At 37.6% G+C, this 13,185-nt stretch overlaps 1 protein-coding gene across 1 annotated transcript; it reads left to right on the top strand.

Annotated features, from left to right (window-relative positions):
- The first annotated feature begins 509 nt into the window (after positions 1-509).
- On the top strand, positions 510-12,848 carry LOC144316700 (cleavage and polyadenylation specificity factor subunit 5-like). The gene is made up of 2 exons (XM_077902603.1): positions 510-596; positions 12,157-12,848. The coding sequence occupies exons 1-2, from the start codon at positions 510-512 to the stop codon at positions 12,763-12,765; spliced, it is 696 nt and encodes a 231-aa protein (XP_077758729.1). The 3' UTR covers positions 12,766-12,848.
- The last annotated feature ends 337 nt before the right edge of the window (positions 12,849-13,185 follow it).

Genomic DNA, 13,185 nt, shown 5'->3' with positions numbered 1-13,185 from the left:
AAATTCTAGAGACAGAGCTAAATTAAGCTCTCTGCCTACCATAGCATAAATAAATGAATAAATATATATATATAAATAAATAAATTTATTTTTTAAAGTATTGATTTATCATTGGGGTAAACTAGATTCAGCTGAACTGACACAACTCATTCAGGTTCTTGAAACTAAATAACATGAGTTTAAGGATGCAAACTAAACTATAGCCCAATGTGTTTTTAGTCACTTAGAATTTTTATTTTATAAACATTGTAATGATTTGTTTTGTGTATCAACTGGACTGGCCCATAGGTTGCCCAGATATTTGGTGTCTATGCTTAACCAAAGAATGAATAGGACAAAGTTACCACCTGCAGGATTCTGACTCTCAGTCCTAGGTGAAACAGAAAAGGAATATGAAGTTGGATAAGGCCAAATTTATTGATATGATATGATAAGCAAAAATTCTGCATTTAATGTCACAGCTCAGAGAGTTAGAACAGACTCTAATGGTTTGTTAGGTTGGCTGAAACATGGACCAAAAGGAGGCCTACAGTAAGAAAAGTAGAAATGCCAGATTGCCTGGATTTAATGTAGAGGAAGGAATTCAGAGTTTTAAGGTGATTGGGATATTAGCGTGAATTTCCGGCCCCTACAGATAAACCTCAGTTCAGATCTTTAGGATTTTTGAACAAAATTCAGCCAGTTTCTACAGATGACTATTTCTTTTTTGAGAAGCAGCTTTTGCCTTGCTGTTGGACCGTAGTAGAGACTCTTTGACCATTGACCATCAAGTTAACATGTGACCTAAGTTGTCCATCATTAAGTAGATGTTATTTGATCCAGGAAGCACTAAAGTTGGGTGTGCACAGTAGTACTCCACAATCAAACGTATGTGGTATATACTTGATTGGGCCTAAGAAGGCACAAGTAAGTTATATGAAGTGTTACAAAAAGCCTTTTCTCTCCTAGACCTCCTATGGCCTCATGAGTAACCTATGATTACTTGAGAGAAAGAGGATGAAAAGACTTAGGCCTGATTTACAAACCATTCTACATCATAGACCAGGTACAACCCTAAAGTGGAAAGCAATAGCTCCCTCCTGGGATATTCTTAAAGGACAGTGGTGAAGAGAAATTCTTCCAGTGGATAGAATTTTAAGTAGTGCACCTGGTTGTTCACTTTCTTTGAAAGAAGAAATGGCCATATGTGCAATTATATAGAATTCATAGGCTGTGGCCAATGGTTTGGCTGGATAATTAGGGATTAGAAGGAACATAATTGGAAAATTGGTTACAAGGAAGTTTGAGGAAGAGATATGTTAACAGACCTCTCTGAATGGGGGAAAAAATGAAGATATTTGTGTCCTTGTAAGTGCTTACCAAAGAATGCCCTTAGCAAAGGATAGTTTCAATTATCAAGTGGATAGGATGACCCATTTTATGGATGCCACTCAGCCTTATTCCTCAGACACCCTTGTCACCACCCAATGTGCCCATGAACAAAGTGGCTTATGGTGATAAAGATAGAATTTATGCATGGACTTAGCAACATGGTCTTCCATTTACCAAGGTCAACCAGACTATGGCCATTACTGAGTCCCTGATATGAACCATTCCCCAGGGTCAGTCAGGTAGCTGGTGGGAAGCTGATTACATTGGACTCCTTCCAGTGTAGAAAGGGCAGTGTTTTGTTCTTACTGGACTAGATAGTTATTCCAAATATGGATTTGCCTTCCTTGTATACAATGCTTCTGCCAAAACTACCATCCACACACTTACAGAATGCCTTATCCACCATAATAGTATTCTGAACAGCATTGCTTCTGATCAAGAAACTCACTTCACAGTAAAAGAAGTGTGACAATGGGCCCATGCTCATGAAATTCTAGGCTTATCATGCTCCCTACCATCCTGCAACAGCTAGCTCACTAAAATGCTGGATTCATTTGAGACTCATTTACATCACCAGCAGCTAGTAATACCTTGCAGGGTTGGGGTCAGGTTCTCCAGAACCTTATATATGCTCTCCATCAGTGTCCAATATATGATATTGTTTCTCCCATAGCCAGAATTCACAGCTCTAGGAATCAAGTAGTGGAAATGGAAGTGGCACCACTCACTATTACCTCTAGCTATACACTAGCAAAATTTGTGCTTCCTGTTCCCCAAACCTATGCTCTACTGACCTGGAGATCTTAGTTCCAAAGGGAGGGATGCCTCCACCAGAAGACAGCAACGATTCCATTGAACTAGAATTTATGACTTCCACCTGACAGTTTTGGTCTCTTCACACCTTTAAATCAATACACAAAGAAAGGAGTCACTGTGCTGGCTAAGGTGATTGATCTTGATCACCAAGGGGAAATCAGACTACTATTCTACAATAGAAGTAAGAAAAAGTATATCTGGAACACATACAGAAGTATTCCAGGAGACCCCTTAGGATGTCACTTACTATTCCCATGCTCTAAGATTAATGTACAACTACAACAGTATAGTTTAGGCAGGACTACTAATGGCTTATTTTATGCATCGATTTGACTGGGCCATGGGTTGCCTAGATATTTGGTTAAACAATATTCTGGGTATATCAAATGAAGGTGCTTTCAGATGATATAAACATTAGAATTGGTAGACTGAGTAAAGTAGCTTGCCTTCCTTAACATGGATAGCCTTCATCCAATCAGTTTGATTGCATGATTAGAACAGAAAAGTTGAACCTCCCAGTAAGAGGGGACCCGTCCTGCCTGACTGCTTGAGCTGAAGCATTGGTCTTTTCCAGCTTTTGGACTCAGACTAAAACATCAGCTCTTCTTGAGTATTGAGCCTGCTGGCTTTCGGACTCTACCATCAGTTCTCCTCAATCTCAGGTCTTCGATGTCAGACTGGAAGTATACATCTACTCTCCTGGATGTTCAGCTTACTGATTGCAGATCGTGGGATATCTTGGCTTCCATAGTCATGTAGGCCAATTCCTTGTTTTTATCATATATCACTCTTGTGTAAATAAAAAGGAAAATATAAATAAAGAAATTTGGCTAAGGTATTCAGAACATTCTGAATTTCTTTTAGAATCAAATTCATTGATTTGGTATTTTTCCACAAAACATTCTTTTCAATGTCATACAGTACTTCTTAAAGGACTTTATCATTGTATCCAGGGTGGTTAGTTCAAGTTGATGGCACTCACTGAACATATTTTCATGCTGATTCTTTTATAATATTTCCAAAAATATCAAATAAAACAAGTATGCCATGTTTACTATCTGACTGATGATAATTTTAAGACAAAATTGGTTGAAAGACACATTCTGACATCCAAGATGTTAAAATGTGAAAAAAACATGCATTTTAGAATTGCTGAAATTTTTACAGTGCTCAATAAATACACTATCACTGAATTAATTATGATGGGATGATGATGATAAAGATGATGAATATTAGCTGAGAAGTTGTGTCCTTGTGCCTGATAAAGTGTGTGTTTATGTATCAGGAATATATGCCTGATAGTTGGTGCATTTATGGGGGCTTAAAGACCTATGAAAAATAAACATGAAAACCAGTCATCTGAGGTGTTACTTGATAAAAATTTTATTAATTTGAGTCTTCTCTCTCTTCTTTTTAATAAGGCTGGCTAACGGTTTATCTATCTTATTAATTCTTTCAAAGAACCAACTCCTGGTTCTGTTGATCTGTTCCACAGTTCTTCTGGTCTCGATTTCGTTGAGTTCTGCTCGAATCTTTATTAACTCTCTTCTTCTGCTGGGTGTAGGATCTATTTGCTGTTTTTTCTCTAGCTCCTTTATGTGTAAGGTTAGCTTTTGTATTTGAGTTCTTTCCAGTTTTTGAATGGATGCTTGTATTGCGATGTATTTCCCCCTCAGGACTGCTTTGGCTGCCTCCCAAAGATTTTGAACGGTTGTATCTTCATTCTCATTAGTTTCCATGAATCTTTTTAATTCTTCCTTAATTTCCTGGTTGACCCTTTTATCTTTTAGCAGGATGGTCCTTAACCTCCACGTGTTTGAGGTCCTTCCAAACTTCTTGTTGTGATTTAGTTCTAATTTCAAGGCATTATGGTCTGAGAATATGCAGGGGACGATCCCAATCTTTTGGTATTGGTTCAGACCCGATTTGTGACCCAGTATGTGGTCTATTCTGGAGAAAGTTACATATGCACTTGAGAAGAATGTGTACTCAGTTGAGTTTGGATGTAAAGTTCTGTAGATATCTGTGAAATCCATCTGGTCCAGTGTATCATTTAAAGCTCTCGTTTCTTTGGAGATGTTGTGCTTAGAAGACCTATCGAGTATAGAAAGAGCTAGATTGAAGTCACCAAGTATATGTGTATTATTATCTAAGTATTTCTTCACTTTGGTTATTAATTGGTTTATATATTTGGCAGCTCCCACATTCGGGGCATATATATTGAGGATTGTTAAGTCCTCTTGTTGGATAGATCCTTTAAGTATGATATAATGTCCCTCTTCATCTCTCACTACAGTCTTTGGGGTAAATTTTAGTTTATCTGATATAAGGATGGCTACCCCTGCTTTCTTTTGAGGACCATTCGAATGGTAAATGGTTCTCCAACCTTTTATTTTCAGGCTGTAGGTGTCCTTCTGTCTAAAATGAGTCTCTTGTAGACAGCAAATAGATGGGTCCTGCTTTTTTATCCAATCTGAAACCCTGCGCCTTTTGATGGGGTCATTAAGCCCGTTCACGTTCAGAGTTACTATTGAGAGATATGAGCTTAGTGTCACCATGATATCTATTCAGTCCTTGTTTTTGTGGATTGTTCCACTGAACTTCTTAAAGGATAATTTTAAGAGTCCCCCTTAAAATTTCTTGCAGAGCTGGTTTGGAGGTCACATATTCTTTCAGTTCCTGCCTGTCTTGGAAGCCCTTTATCTCTCCTTCCATTTTGAATGAGAGCCTTGCTGGATAAAGTATTCTTGGTTGCGTGTTCTTTTCATTTAGGACCCTGCATATATCCTGCCAGCTCTTTCTGGCCTGCCAGGTCTCTGTGGAGAGGTCTGCTGTTACCCTAATACTCCTCCCCATAAAAGTCACTCTCTTTCACCATACACAAAGATAAACTCAAAATGGATGAAAGATCTAAATGTGAGACAAGATTCCATCAAAATCCTAGAGGAGAACACAGGCAACACCCTTTTTGAACTCGGCCACAGTAACTTCTTGCAAGATATATCCACGAAGGCAAAAGAAACAAAAGCAAAAATGAACTTTTGCTTCATCAAGATAAGAAGCTTTTGCACAGCAAAGGATACAGTCAACAAAACTAAAAGACAACCTAGAGAATGGGAGAAGATATTTGCAAATGACGTATCAGATAAAGGGCTAGTTTCCAAGATCTATAAAGAACTCATCAAACTCAACACCAAAGAAACAAACAATCAAATCATGAAATGGGCAAAAGACATGAAGAGAAATCTCACAGAGGAAGACATAGACATGGCCAACATGCACATGAGAAAATGCTCTGCATCACTTGCCATCAGGGAAATACAAATCAAAACCACAATGAGATGCCACATCACCCAGTGAGAATGGGGGAAATTAACAAGGCAGGAAACAACAAATGTTGGAGAGGATGCGGAGAAAAGGGAACCCTCTTACACTGTTGGTGGGAATGTGAACTGGTGCAGCCACTCTGGAAAACTGTGTGGAGGTTCCTCAAAGAGTTAAAAATAGACCTGCCCTACGCCCCAGCAATTGCACTGTTGGGGACTTACCCCAAAGATACAGATGCAATGAAACGCCAGGACACCTGCACCCCGATGTTTCTAGCAGCAATGGCCACAATAGCCAAACTGTGGAAGGAGCCTCGGTGTCCATCGAAAGATGAATGGATAAAGAAGATGTGGTTTATGTATACAATGGAATATTACTCAGCTATTAGAAATGACAAATACCCACTATTTGCTTCAACGTGGATGGAACTGGAGGGTATTATGCTGAGTGAAGTAAGTCAATTGGAGAAGGACAAACATTATATGTTCTCATTCATTTGGGGAATATAAATAATAGTGAAAGGGAATGTAAGGTAAGGGAGAAGAAATATGTGGGAAATATCAGAAAGGGAGACAGAACGTAAAGACTCCTAACTCTGGGAAATGAACTAGGGGTGGTGGAAGGGGAGGAGGGCGGGGGTAGGGGTGAATGGGTAACGGGCACTGGGGGGGCACTTGACAGGATAAGCACTGGGTGTTATTCTGTATGTTGGTAAATTGAACACCAATAAAAAATAAATTTATTAAAAAAAATTTAGTTTCACACCAGAGAGTGAACAACCTTTCAGAGTATTAACAGTGTCTGTCTCTAAAGCTTGCTGTTCTGATGTCATGCAAGGTAAGCATTTCACGCTTAGCACTAACACTGAGAGCAGGAGCTTATTATCACAGTTTTTCAGTTGTTTGTGGTGAAATTCTTTTTATTTATTTATTTATTTATTTATTTATTTATTTATTTTTTTGTGGTGAAATTCTTATGGTTAAAATTACTCAGGGAAAAAAATAAATTTTCTAATTTTAGAATTACAGTATTTCAGGCTTCCCTCCCTCTGGATATCTGCTTTTATTTACACTGTACATTTACCTATTCTTTTTCTTTATACTCCCCACATTGAAAAATAACTAAATTCTTCTAAAAATAAAAGCAGACCGAAATGGAGTGCCTGAACCATCAAGATGAAAGCCATTTAGATATATTCACTTTTCAGCAGCTGGTTAGCATTCTTGTACAAATATTTTGTATTTATTTTGAAGCTTGTTCAGTTAATATCATTGTTCTTCTGTTTCCTACATATGATGTACTTGTGCCAGTGAAGCTGAATCATGCATTTTCCAGATGGCAAATCTTTCTGAAGAAAGTATTGTGGTGGCAGACCTGGCCAGCGGACTCCACCAATTCTTCCTTATGCAGTTCCACAGGGAATAAATTAGATTAGGCATGGCCTTCAGGAATGCAGTCAAGGTCAAATTTCTCCTTTAATTCTGCAAAAACAACAGTTCTGAAGAGAAGGAGTACATTGCATAAATTCTGAGCTACTTTTCATTGGAAGTTTTCAAATTATCTAGAGAATCTTATGTGGCTTACAGCAATCCAGAAGCAAGCTCTAATTTTTATTTTGTTTCAAAATTTCTAGCAGGTTCCTAAGTGGTTGTATTGGAAGTACATCATCTTTATTTATTTCAAACCATTATTCCTAGCTTGGGATCCCTTCCCTTTCTTTTTTCCCCTGCTATACATGTAGTCATGCAGCCAGAATGAACAGAGTCTTATTTTGTTATTTGCTAGCCCAGAAATCAGGTTATGAATGTTTATAAGGTAGCTGGAACTTCTTGAATCATCACAAGAATTCAAAAATGAAAAGATTTAATTTCCCCCTTAGATTCCCTACAATCTTCACATCTGATTATTTAAGATTATTTTGTTCTATGAGGAAGAGTAACACGGGAGCCAAAACCATACTTCTGAATTATTCCTGGCAGGTAGACAGCTCCAATTCATGAATATGTAACATCCCAAAGGAGAATTGCAGGCCTGCTGCTTCATTCATTCATAGATTCATTCATCCATGGATTCATTCATTCATTTGGAGAAAGAACTTAATTTGGTAGACCATGAGGATGCAAAGACAAACATACCACAGTTTTTGATTCCAAAGAATTTACCCTCTAATAGGAGAAGAAAGATATGAAAATAAGGAAGAGCAATGAAATATTTTAGATACTGTAAAAGGAGAAATAGGATGTCTAGGGGTGTGATAAGGAGAATAGCCAGTTCTTCTTGGGTAGTCATAAAAAGCTGAAAAATGAGCTGTTGTCTTAAAAAATGAGTCAGTTTCCCAATCACCTAATCTAGGAAATACATCCCAAACTAAGTTGAGGGTATGGGTAAGAGTGAGGGTGGGGAGTAGAGGATTTGAGCAAATGCCGAAACCCATATTTCCTTACATGTTCCCAGAACTATAAACATTTCATCTGACTAATGATAATGAGAGAATGCAGATTTATCCTAAAATAAGGGTAGATGATGAAGTATCTTATTTGCCTTTCTAAGACATTTTCTGTTGGAAGTCTGGAGGGTTTGTTGTTTGGAATTTATAATACACACAAAACCGGGGTTAGGTTCCCAGTCTCCTCAACAAAAGGCTAATTTTTTAAATCATTAAGACAACTGAAGTATAGTGAGAACAACACTATATCATGCTTAATTCCTGAGAACAGAGAATAAGTAATTTAGGTGTAAGGGAAGGAAAAATGGAACTTTACTATCTTTTTCAACTATCTTGCAATTTATTTCTTTCTTTGCAAATTGGTCACCACTGAAGCCCTAAATTCCTCTATTCCTATTCCTCCCTAAACCTTGACCATGGAATTTCTGATTCAGCCATTCCTTTCCCAGGCATAGGATAGACCCTTTTTAAAATGTCCCATAGATGCCCATTCACCTTGCTTTTTACAGAGCCCTAAAACAGCCCATTCTGGGACTCTATGGATGCTTGCTGAAGGACACCCTACATAGTGCCACACCACTTGTACGCCAGAATTACTTTCTCTATAAACTCCCATTCCCTGAATGCAATCTGATTTTAGTTCCTAGCAAAAAATCAATCTGAGGGGATCCCTGGGTGGCTCAGTGGTTTAGCGCCTGCCTTCGGCCCAGGCCATGATCTTGGAGTCCCAGGATCGAATCCCACATCAGGCTCCCTGCATGGAGCCTACTTCTCCCTCTGCCTCTCTCTCTCTCTCTCTCTCTCTCTCTCTCTCCCCCCTGTGTCTCTCATGAATAAATAAAATCTTTTTAAAAAAATCAATCTGTTCTAGTTTCTCTAACACACTCTACATGTCCCCAAAGTATTTGTTTTTATAACTCAAATAAACTGGTGGAATTTGAAGCAATTATCAACTTGAGGGAATATATTCAGGCTTTAGGACAAAACACATGTATGAAATGGTGAGCTGGCACCCATCAGGCCAGCTGGTTGTGCCTTGGAAACCACCAGTATGAATTCCCTAAAAGTGTTGCAGCTTTTCAAAGCTTATCTTCATCTAGCAGCTAGAACCTTCAAATTCTCTAAAAGTTTGAAGTATTTTCCACAAAATCATCTTCGGCAGCAACAGTAGAAGCTGAAGAGTAATTTAAAAAGCAATGAGGAAGGACAGGATAAGGAAGGAAGAAGTTATAGTAGTCTTCTCATCAATAAAGATACAATCTGTCCCCAAAAGAAATAATAGTAATTGTTATCACATTTACACATTCTAGAACATAACACTGGAGATTATTGTGATCCATTGAGAATATAGGAAATTGTGCATTCATCTATGTATTCATTTTTGTGTTTAACATTTTTCCTGCTTATTTTTTAAGTGTTCATTTACTACATTATGGTATAAACTCTGAGATGCAAGTGAAGATTTTCATCAAGTTTTAAAAGGCTAAATTTCAGTGTGATTTCTTTTATTTTATTTTTTTTTGTGTGATTTCTTTTAAAACATGATTTCTATTTCTTGCAAATATTGCTTATTTGTGTTATACTGTGACATTTTACATAAATTTTAAAAATCTAATTTTTGTTTCTAAATAAAAAATTCCTAAAAAGTTATATTAATATTTGCATCCAATAAATCATTCTAAAAGTCATTTTAATGCTTTATTTTAAAGCCACATGGTAAATTTTAAAGTTATAATCTATATTCTAAAAATCAGATGATTGAGGAGTGCCTAGGTGGCTCAGTCGGTTAAGTGTTTTCAGGTTATGTCATGACCTCAGGGTCCTGGAATGGAACCCCTCATAGTATCCCTGCTTAGCAGGGAGTCTGCTCCTCCCTCTCCCTCTGCCTCTCCTCCCTGCTCATGCTCCCTCTCACTCTCTCAGACAAATAAATAAAATCTTTTAAAAAATAAATGTAATAAATAAATATCAGATGATTGAATATAAGAGGTCTAAAAATGAATGCCCAAGACAGCCATTTGCTCAGAGAGCTAAAATAATTTTGCAAAAGAAAAATTATTTAGCACATATATTAAATATCTACTATATAGATTATTTGCCTACAATAAGTGCTCATTTCATTTTATTTTTAAGTGAAAAATAAGTATATTTTCAGGTCTTTCATAATGTACCTTATAAATTTGCTGTTTCCTTCCTTTTCTTTATCAGAGAGGCCTATGTTGGCTATAGGTAAAAATATGACTTTCTAATCTAACTCTTTATTCTAATATCTATGATTCTAGGATGACAAATGACGTTATTTTTTGTAATTCAAGGCTTCACAGATTTATACATAATATATGACCTTTCTTCCACTACCCATACCTGAGTTCTGTCCTTGACTTTTTATTTTTTAAAGATTTTTAAAATTTATTTATGAGAGACACAGAAAGAGAGAGAGAGAGAGAGAGAAAGAGAGGCAGAGACACAGGCAGAGGGAGAAGCAGGCTCCATGAAGGGAGTCCAATGTGGGACTCGATCCAGGAACTTCAGGATCAGGCCTTGGGCCAGAGGCAGGCCCTAAACCACTGAGCCACCTAGGCATCCCCTGTCCTTGACTTTTTAAATTCTTATTCATCCAACAGACATATGCAGAGGGTCCAATGTAATACCAAACTTATAGGTAATAGATGGGTGGTATCTGTGCCTTTTTACAATTAATCTTTTACTCCTCAGACTCCCGCTCTGAGTCTAGGCTTCCTACTTGCCATTCCCTACTCTGTGTTTTTCTGAGCAGATTGTTCAGAGCATGAAAAGGCTGCTTGATATTTCTTTTATGATTTCTGAGAAACATATTTTTCAGACTTGCCAAGAACACTAGAGCTTCTGTTGACAAATAAACAAATGTTGTACAACAAATTAAAAAGCAGGTGGGAGGGCCTGTCCTCTATATTGGTTTCAGAAAACAAACAACCCCAAACTCAAGCAGAAGTTTTTTGTTATAAATAATGCATCTAAAAAAAAATTTTTTTAAATAAATAAATAAATCACGTATCTAGCCCCAACATGCTATCAGTGTGGAAGCATTATAACAGCATGGGTGGAAGAATTAAAAAGCATTATTAGATTCACAAATAATTTCAACTAAATTGGACATGCTACCCAAAGCAATCTTTGGATCTGTTGCAATTCCTATCAATATATCAATGGTGGCCTCCTCTTGCGCTCTCCTGTGAATGGAGGGTGGCGTCTGCTGAGGGGGATGCAAAGAACCGCTACCGGCGCAGGGAAAGTCTCCCCGCCTGCCCTGCTTCTTCTCCCCGCCAGTACTTGAGCTCGCCAGCATGTCTGTGGTGCCAACAATGGTTCGCAAACCTGCTGGCCCCGGGACGGGGTGGGGGGGGGGGAGGAGGACAACCAGTTGGGCAACAAGTACATCCAGCAGACCCTCCTTTTTTTTTTTTTTTTTTGAAACATCACTATCGGATATATTTATCATTATTAGGTACACAGTTTATAAAAGAATAAAAATCTTCTTGAGAGCATAAGACAATAGAACCAAAGACAGGTGCCATTATATAAATGGAATGAGTGAACAAAAGACTAGGGTTTTCAAGCACATTTATATTACACAGTTCTGAAACTACTCTTTGAAACTGTAGAATCGATAGAGGATAGTTTGGAGACTTATAAGGCAATTTTACACGTGATATTTATATGTGGAGAGAAGACTTAATTGTACAAAACTATCCTGTTTTAACGTACATGACTTAATAGTAGAGTCAGTATTCTGTTTAAAGGCTGACATGTATATTCTAAATTTTAAAAACATGTCCAGATAATATATAAATTTTACCTAGAACACCTTTTCTGATGATGCACATTTACTTATATTTAATAGCTAACAATTTAAGACTATTAAAAGTGAAGCCAACATTATGATCACTATGTTCCTTGAATATAAACAGGTTTGAACTACTTGACAAAATTTAACTTTCTTAGTAACTCCCTCTGCTGAGATTGACAAGGCAACTCCTGCTATAATGTGAACATCAGTGAAAGAGCTTACTGCCATGAATACTTAGGTACTTGGCAACTCCTAAGAGACAAAGCCACAACAAGCAAACAAAAACCCCAGAACAATAAAAGCCCCATTACTGATCGTTGCTTTATTTCTCTTGTGCTGTTCTCTGAGTCTCTGAGTACATCGGGTATAGGGCTGTGTTAGGACCCACACCCTGGAACGCACCATCAACCTGTACCCTCTTACCAATTATACTTTTGGTACAAAAGAGCCCCTCTATGAGAAGGACAGCTCTGTTGCAGCCAGATTTCAGCGCATGAGGGAGGAATTTGATAAAATTGGAATGAGAAGAACTGTAGAAGGGGTTCTGATTGTACATGAGCACCAGCTACCACATGTGTTACTGCTACAACTGGGAACAACTTTCTTCAAATTATCTGGTGGTGAGCTTAACCCAGGAGAAGATGAAGTTGAAGGACTAAAACGCTTAATGACTGAGATACTGGGTCGTCAAGATGGAGTCCTGCAAGACTGGGTCATTGATGACTGCATTGGTAACTGGTGGAGACCAAACTTTGAACATCCTCAGTATCCATACATTCCTGCACATATTACAAAACCTAAGGAACATAAGAAGTTGTTTTTGGTTCAACTTCAAGAGAAAGCCTTGTTTGCAGTCCCTAAAAATTACAAGCTTGTAGCTGCACCGTTGTTTGAATTGTATGACAATGCCCCAGGATATGGACCCATCATTTCTAGTCTCCCTCAGCTTCTGAGCAGGTTCAATTTTATATACAACTGAATTCCTGCACAGTGGAGAAGTAAAAGAAGTCGTCTCTGTGAGCACAGCTATACACAGTGTAGAATAAACCTGGTAGAAAAGTTCTTTTGGTTTTTATCTATTTCCCAATCCCTAAATTGCTACCTACTTTCTGTTATTTGAATAGTAAAGTTAATATGAAGAACTAGATAGTGGTGTAAACAAATGTGATAATGTTTAATTTACTTTTGGTTCTACTCTTACTTTTTTGTACAACATTAAAGAATATGAACTTCTTTCTAATTGTATTTTTTTCCCACATTAAACTTGTAAAATTCTTACAGGTGAGGACTGTTTTTTTCTCCCCCTCCCACTTCTAGACTGGTGGTATTAAGAGACAATGGCAGGTTTAGGGCAATCAAGTATTTGGGACCCTTGTTTTGATGCCATTTTTTGGGATTA

This window comes from Canis aureus, chromosome 7, assembly GCF_053574225.1.
Source record: "Canis aureus isolate CA01 chromosome 7, VMU_Caureus_v.1.0, whole genome shotgun sequence".
Taxonomy (NCBI): domain Eukaryota; kingdom Metazoa; phylum Chordata; class Mammalia; order Carnivora; family Canidae; genus Canis; species Canis aureus.
Note: the sequence above shows the minus strand (reverse complement) of the source record. Positions and strands in the feature narration are given on the sequence as shown.